The following is an 8,529-nucleotide window of genomic DNA, read 5'->3' on the forward strand; positions in this document are numbered from 1 at the left end:
ATTAAATGCTTTTATTTTTTGTAAACTGTCTCTAAATGTTTTTATCTCAGGGGATATGTCGCCCTTTTAGGGGTATAAATCAAGATATAAAACATTGCTTGTGTTTTAGAAAATCTAATTTTTTTGTAATCTTGACAAAACACATATTGTTGGAGGTCTGACAGTCAGGATTCCATATTTGGTGACTATTTCGTAATAGAAGTCATATTGTGACAGAAAATAAATGATTTGGGACTTCATTAGAAAAATTCAATAGAGCTTGGGTGTTACCCAGTGGTTGTTTTTGGTATAGTGCCCAAAAATAATCTCACAGGAACCACAATTTTTATGATATAAATTTCAAATTTGGAACATAAATCGGTTTTGATATTATAGCTATTTTAAACTGCAACATTTTTAATAAAATATTTATTTTATATAAAATAAAAACAATTATTGTACTATAAACAAGTCTTTGAATGAATGTATATATTATGTGGGATACAAACATTAAAATATAATATAATAATATAAGACAATATGAGACAAGTAAGTGAGATTTAATTGTTAATTTTTTTTTTATTTTTTTTTTGCAAATCTAATGAAGATTTTTCGTTTTTAAATACAATTTTCTGTGCACATATTTTATTTTTATTTTTATTTTATTTTTTATTTTTTTTGAATGCTGAACAATTTCAGGAGGTCAGTTACAAAGTAAACATCTTCTTTTTAGGCAAAAAAAATACCTTGCTACCACACAACCCTATTACCACTGCTTGACCTTAACTTCAAGCAGAGAAGCACTGAATTGAAGTCTTTTTTCATTCCTGATTCAATCTAGATCAGTCGGTTTTGTTCACCGACTGAGCTGGGATCATCATCATTAGCAATCAGCTTCATCTCTGACTCTGTAATTAGCTGATTAATAAAAATTAACCTTCAAAGTTCATTAATAACACACAATAATTAATCTTGATGTCCTGATTTAAAAATGCCCCAACTCTTTTTTCATTTCCTTGAACTGGCAGTAGTAAAATGTTCATAAAGATAATTGGCTCATAAGACTGAATCCACTGTACATAAGATGATAATGCCCCTCGTGAGCACCCTCTGTTGGAATGCGTTATGAAATCTCTTGAGAAAACAATTTTTAAAGGGACAGTTCACCCAAAAATTAAAAAAAAACCTGTCATTTATGCATCCTTATGACTTTCTTTGTCACAAAAAGAAAGGACAATGGAAACTGACATTAAATAAGTTTCTATGGTTTTGTGAAAGCCTTTTCTAGGATGAAAAAGTCATTTTTTATATTTTGTCTTTAATCCTCAGAAGAAAAACCATCTGGCACTAGACAAGCTTCTCTCTTTCTCTGTCCAGGTCTTTTCAAAAGTGAATCAATCAAAAGAACAATCTAGGGAAATAGCTTTTTTTATTATTATTATAGTAGTTCACTTTAAACTATTCGTTCTAGGACAGTCTCATAAAACCAACTGTAAGCTTGAGGATATGAATCAGAACTAACAGTTCTCCTCCCTTGAGATACTATGATTGGCTGATCCATTATTTCCTTCAGGATCTCCTTTGCGCAAAGGTTGCTTTTGCATGTCAATACCGTCTATTTAAAGCTACACTATAGGTCTATACACATTCACAAATGGCCTAGCTCTTCATACGACTTATTCAGGTTGAGAGTGATGCAGATTCACAATGTCACCTACCAAGACAGTTTAAATCCCTACATGGGTCCTTAAAAGTAAAATCATCTTAAACTATACATAACTGACCCAAAAAGTTACCACCTCAGAACATGTGATGCTGTTGTGTCGTCAATGCAACATCCCCTCCTTTATTCACAAAACAGTCACAGTCTCAGAAGTGTCTCAGCAGCTAATTCAAAACTCATTAGAAACATGCAATTGCAGAGCAGACTCCCAAAGGGATCCAGCTATCTAATCACGTTCCCTACTGCAAAGCCCATCCAACAGGGCGGCTCATGACTACGTTTCCACAGAGAAATTAAACAGAGGTGTCATTATGAAATGAGACACTCCTCTGATGATTTCATTATAACAGTACCATATGTTTGATGGTATGTTATAGATATTAAGGATGTTAAATGAACATTTTTTTTTGATAGGTTGTTTAAGAAATGAAAGCAATAATTAATTAAAAAACATTCAGGTAAAATTAATCAAATGTCATGACCAGATGTACAATTGTTTATAATTTTTTTTAAGAAGGCAAGAATATCTTAATTGTATATGCAATTTTAGCAAGTCAGCAAGTTTAAAGGAATAATTCACAAAAAATAAAAATAAAATTTGTTGCTGAAAATTTACTTACCTTCGGGGCATACAAGATGTAGATGAGTTTGTTTCTTCATTAGAACAGATTTGGAGAAATGCAGCATTGTAACTAACATGCATCGATGGATCCTCTGCAATGAATGGGTGCCGTCAGAATGAGAGTCCAAACAGCTGATGAAAACGTCATAATAATCCAGTGCATCAATTAACATATTGTGAAGTGAAAAGAAAAAAAAAATCCATTATTAATGCATTTAACTTCAGACCGTGCATAATCAATTATAATTCTTCCTCCAGTGAAAAAGGCAAATTTATTTGTTTTAATTTGTATTTCATTTTATTTTTCTTATTTAGTTGTTATTCTTATGGTGAACTATATTCCTTTAAATGCAGGTCATTTGTCCTGTTCCTGAGGACATAACCCATCACTTGTGTGACATGTCTCTTTCAGAAGTGATCTCAACAACTTCTCAAACTATGCTCAGATTTGTCAAGATTATCAATCAAAAGTCAGATTTCAGTACAAACTCAAACATTTATCATCATATTCTTCTAAAATCAAACTATTTGAGCTATCCTAACCACATATAACAAATATTCTCATGTAAACAATGTTTAGTGTTCTCTTTTACTGCCTTTCTTTGAGTGTGTGTGTAGGCTACAGTGATTACGCATCTCGAGCGCGTCCCCGGTGGCGCAGAGCGTGTCATCCCGCCACTGTAGGCGGACGCGAGCCCGTTTGCCCGTTATATTTAAATGCTTTACCGTTATTCCAATCCCCGAATCAGTTCGCAAGTATTTGCTCTTGTTTGTCGCTTGTGTTGTCCTGCATTTACAAACACTGGACAGAAACTTAACCTGTTTGTGTTGACAGCTCCTCAAGTCCTGTGCAATGTCTCGTCGAAAGCAGGCGAAGCCCAGATATTTGAAAGGTACGAAAGGCTTTTTATTTATTTAATCACTTGCTTCCTTGTTCACTGAGGCGAAACCCGAGTGCGGGATAAACCGACTGATAGATTGTAATTATTTGCAGATCATTAGGCTGAAAATCTTTGATTATGGAAAGATCAAAACAGGAGACAAGTTGTTTTGGAGGAGAACTTTAATCGCGTTTTTGAGTAATGTAATTTCATTGAGAGAGGTTAGTCATCACTCTTGTATGTGATGCACATACGGATTGATTTATTGATTTGTCATGTGATATTAGTTGGCTAGTGCGTTTCTAGAACAACAAAGTAGTTTCATCTGAAGTCAAATCTAAACCTGTGTTATGTCACCTTGAAATCACAGAATACAGATACGGAGTACAAGAATAAAATGAGTTAGCATTTCTGTATAAATAATAACAAATAATTGAATTGAGCTTGGTGTGAAACGGTTTCCCTATCTGTGCACTTACAGGAGCTGCACTTTATTTGCTTATTTAGTTTTCCCGATTGAAATAGATGAGTCAGTCCTCCACTTATTATAGCTCATAGCATTTTATTATAAAATAAAAAAAGACCCCATGAAACCTTTGAAGGCTAGGTATTTAAATTCTTTTCAGTGCACCCTTTATTTAAAGAGCAAACAGAAGCGTATTCCCCTGCCGGATGAAAATAGATCAAAATGTTGATATTTGTTCACACCTTGCCCTTCTAGTGTACTGTTATATTTTGTTCCTATTAGTGGTAGGTTGTTAAATGTGAATGTCTTTGTAACTACCTGTCACTCTTTCTTGCCGCAATCTTTTCTCCACAGGTCAAGACAGAACGTTACATAAAGAGGAAGATAGCATGATAGTGGAGAAGAAATGTTACTCCTGGGAGAGGAGGAAAGAAAACAACGAGGAGAGGGAAAGAATTGAAAAAGAGAAGGATGAAGATGCTAAAGAGCACAAGTGTGCAAGCCTGCAGCAGCCTGAATCATTCTCCCAACAGAGACTGAAGTACGGTGCAGGTACACACTCCCACACTATCCTTCATTTTATAGTATCATTTACATTGATAAACTGAATATATCCATCTCTCTCTGTATCTCTCCACAGACAGATTAAAAGGAATAAAGGTTTCTCTAGGTTTTATATTCAGGGTTTAGTGTTTCTGCGTGTTTGTGTGACCTCTGAATTGGGTACATTTGCAATTCCCTGTTTGCACACTAACAGAATGCATCATGCCTTTACAAATCGTTTTGGATTTAGGATATTGCAATTGCTAATTTTGTGAAGACACATTTTACGTTTTTAATATGTTTTATCCTTTAAAGCAGTTAATTCATCCTTTTAATTTAGCGTATAGTTTGGTAGCATGGTTTCGTTTTTGGTTTCCTCTTGTACATGTTCAGTATACTTTAAAGTAGCAGCACTCCATTTGTTCAAAATGTGAATCTAGTCCTCTCACACTGACAGCAATTTTATCCACATTAGGACTGCTCATTATGTGGCCACATACCGAGCTAATAACATCTAAAAAAGTGTGAAAAAGAGCATCCAATTCATATTTTCGGCGTTTAGTTTGCTCTTATGAAGCTGAATTATATTTTAACCCGTCAGACTTAGCTAGACAGCCCTCTTGAAACAGAAGAGCAGAATTCTTAGCAATAATATAACATAACATTTTGGTTATAGTGCAATTAGTTACGTTTTAGTGTGTTACTCCTCAACAGTGCTGGTGTATTTTCAGGTTTTTATGTTTTAAACACATTTTCCTCTCTTCTCTGTCCAAAGTAAATCATAATGTGGAGAAAGTTGAAGCATGTTGTCTGGCTTTGCCTCTTTCCCCTGGTCCTTTCTCCTCTGACCATGAAGATGGATGTGACCTTGGATTCATAAGAGACACATATAAAGATCATCAGAGACTTGGTCGGTGTCAGAGGTCAAACACGACTTTGCCTGCCAACAGTTCAGTACCTCTTAAAATATCCCAACAAGATATCAGTAGTGAGACCTTCATGAACAGTAAAAAGAGCTTGAGTATTCAATATGAACAGGGTAGTGCCATACCCTCCCAACATTTCTCTCTTTCCAATGATCCACTGAAGTACATGGGGGTCACTGAGAAAAGACAACCTCCAAATTGTGCTGCTCAAGATAAGTCAGCCCTCTCAATAGCAGAATGCACCTGTGCCACATCATACATGTCCAGCCCAGCCACTAAAAATACTGCAGAGGTGGCATATAAGCCAATGGCTTCTGCAGAAAAGAGAAAGTCTTATTTTAACACAAACAGTTGTTTAGGAATCTCCAAAAAACTCAAGGCTTTCAGTAATAGTGTTCATTGTCACAACCCCATGAACCCCCGAGGACATCCACAGACCCAACACATGGAAAACAAGTTCAGCTGTAGTTCTGAAAGCCTAACTTTTCCATCTGAACTAACGGAGCACCAGAAAGAGGCTAATGTCATGCTAGGCCACTCAGTTTTGCTTGAGGCAGCAATCACAGCGGCCGTTCAGACAGTCCTTCAGTGTAGCTTCTGTCCTACATTGTTAAAAGACCTGAAGGCCCTTCAAGAGCATGTTCGGCAATCGCACAACTCTGCTTTAATCGAAAGCAATGTCTTTTTCTGCTCGCAGTGTTTCCGAGGATTTCTGACAAAGGACACGCTAGATAATCATGTGCAGCAGGCCCACTGTAAAACCCAGAGCATTGATCTTGATCCAGATCTGGAAGAAAGAACAGGACAGAAGTCTTTGATAATCTGTCCATACTGCACTCATTTGCCTACATTTAACAGCAAGTTAAAACTGATGCAGCATATCAGAAAGACACACAAGAACATTCACTTTATGAACCATAAAAAGGGAAGGATGACAATGGGTTCGATGTCACCCCAGTCTATCAAGAGTCCAGGCAAAAAAAACGCATTATCTTCAACTGACTTCATCTGTGACTATTGTGGAGCTGAATACAACGATCCGGATTTGTTTCAAACTCATTTTAGTTCTCACCTGAATGGTATGCTTCCAAAATGTACGTGTCCAGAGTGCTTCAAGGATTTCCCAAACCATGAATCTTTTACGAAACACAGAGTTTCTGATTTTAGCAATACATCTACGCTCTACATCTGTGGAAGCTGCAGTAAGCCCGTCCCCAGCGTCAAAGACTTACATGGACATCTACTTGAGATGCACACCATTGTGTTTTACCATTGTTCCCTTTGTCAGAAGGTGTTCAGCTCCAAGATGTCTATTCAGGTTCACCTGGCCTCCGAGCACAGTAACAGGAGAACCACGTTCCACTGTACGTCCTGTGAATGGGACTTCAAGCAAGAGCATGACTTGCACCTGCATGTCAAACAGAAGCATCTTGACAAACAGTGCAATGTGTACTCTTGCATCTTCTGCACAGAGTCCTTTACCACAGACATAGAGTTGCAGTATCATATCACAACACATAGCGACAAATGCAGTCCCTGCGTCTGTACCAAGACCAGATCTCCCCTTGAGGTGCCCTTACATGAGAAACTCTGTGCCAAGAGCCAGAGCAATGAAGGTAACAACGTGACCCCTCCACATGTCTCTGAACCAGTTGCCAAGGACAGTGCTGGAATGCTGCCAGTGAATAGTGAAATAAGAGAAGGTAAGGTAGAATCGCTGTTCAGTCCTCCCACCGAGAGCAAAGGGAAGGCGAATCTGAATGATCCTATGTTTGCCTGTGAAATCTGTGGAGCTTCTTACACCATGCAATCCTTGCTCGCCAACCACCAGCTGCGAGATCACCACATCCAGCCCGGGGAGAGTGGCACTCTCAAGCGCAAAGTGGAGGCAATCCAAGGGAGCCACAAATGCAAAGACTGTTCCAAGACCTTCTTCACTGAGATGGCACTGTGGGAGCACGTCCAGACTCATCTAGGCCCCTCCAAGCACTGCCAATGCCCCATCTGTGGAGAGCGCTTCCCTTCACTGCTAACTCTGACTGAACACAAGGTCACCCACAGCAGGAGCTTGGACACAAGCAACTGCCGCATCTGCAAGCTTCCACTTCACAGTGAGGAGGACTTCCTGGAACACTGTCAGAGGCACCCAGACCTGCACAACTCACTGACAGGCTTCCGCTGTGTCGTGTGCATGCAGACTGTCACCTCCACTCTTGAGCTGAAAATTCATGGAACTTTCCACATGCAGAAGGTCCAATGTGACGATCTGATCACCAGCTACACAGATCCCTCCAACCTTAATCCTGACCTTAAAATCTCCTCGAGTGTTGCTCAGCAGGAAACTGTGACTGTGAACGTTAATACATTCAAGCATAAACTCAGAGACAATAAGACTAGCATTTCTGTGGTCAACTGTTGTTCAGCTAAAGCTCTCATACTGAAGGAGAGAAGCAATAAGTACACTCTCACCCAGACCACACCAGTTTGATTCAATGGCAAACCCATAATAAAGGACCTCAATAGATGTACTCTTCTGATTGCTTGTGATCTGGAATATCTGTTTGTATTGCATTATGTATTAATGCCTTAAATGTGTGAAGGCATATGATGTTTGTGTGAGGCTTATTTTTCCCATCCAGTTTTAAAAGTATTTTGTTTTGAGATGCTCTGCAAATGACTAATTCTCCCAAGTTCAAGGCTAATCTTCATTGGACACTTCTGAGGTTCTGAGCTCAGATTTACTGCCGTATTTGGAACATTTCCTCTATGTTTGTTGTGTTTAAGATAAATCCTTGTTTTAAGAAATGGAACTGGATCTAGACGGTAATGAGTTGCTGATGACTGAAACTGCAGATCACAGTGTTTTATCTAATTGAAATCTAAGCAGGCCTCTTGATATACTTTACGGATCAGAAGTAAGGCTTTTGGACAATGACATCTGATAATCACAAAACAGTTGAAATGTTCTGTATTTTTATTTTGTATTATGTCTTTTTAGTAAAATATCTTCATCTCTGCCTTTTTTATATTTTTGATTCAATATTTCAATTATTTGTCCCGTTAATTGTGTATCTGCATATGATACTCTGTTGCAGAAATATAAATGTGGGTGTAAACAAAATCATGAATAAATAATACAAATAATAAAGTGATTATAAAAAGTAATACATTTGAGAAAATTACACTTTGAGGTTGGCAATGTTTTACTTGATATTGTTATGTATCGTATCAAGGCTCAGTAATGCATCTTGGCAAGACATTTTTACGTTTGGGAGAACAATGAAATTGAATGGCAGGATTTGACTTCCTTCATACTACAGTGTTTCCTCACACTAGAGTGTTTGTGCATTTGCTGATCATTTTATAAGCAGTACAACTACCCAATGATT

At 37.7% G+C, this 8,529-nt stretch overlaps 1 protein-coding gene across 1 annotated transcript; it reads left to right on the forward strand.

Annotated features, from left to right (window-relative positions):
* The first annotated feature begins 3,056 nt into the window (after positions 1–3,056).
* LOC127938610 (zinc finger protein 521-like) lies at positions 3,057–8,265 on the forward strand. The gene is made up of 3 exons (XM_052535329.1): positions 3,057–3,217; positions 4,026–4,223; positions 4,990–8,265. The coding sequence occupies exons 1-3, from the start codon at positions 3,178–3,180 to the stop codon at positions 7,626–7,628; spliced, it is 2,877 nt and encodes a 958-aa protein (XP_052391289.1). The 5' UTR covers positions 3,057–3,177; the 3' UTR covers positions 7,629–8,265.
* Positions 8,266–8,529: the final 264 nt, after the last annotated feature.

This window comes from Carassius gibelio, chromosome A20 (genome assembly GCF_023724105.1).
Source record: "Carassius gibelio isolate Cgi1373 ecotype wild population from Czech Republic chromosome A20, carGib1.2-hapl.c, whole genome shotgun sequence".
NCBI lineage: Eukaryota > Metazoa > Chordata > Actinopteri > Cypriniformes > Cyprinidae > Carassius > Carassius gibelio.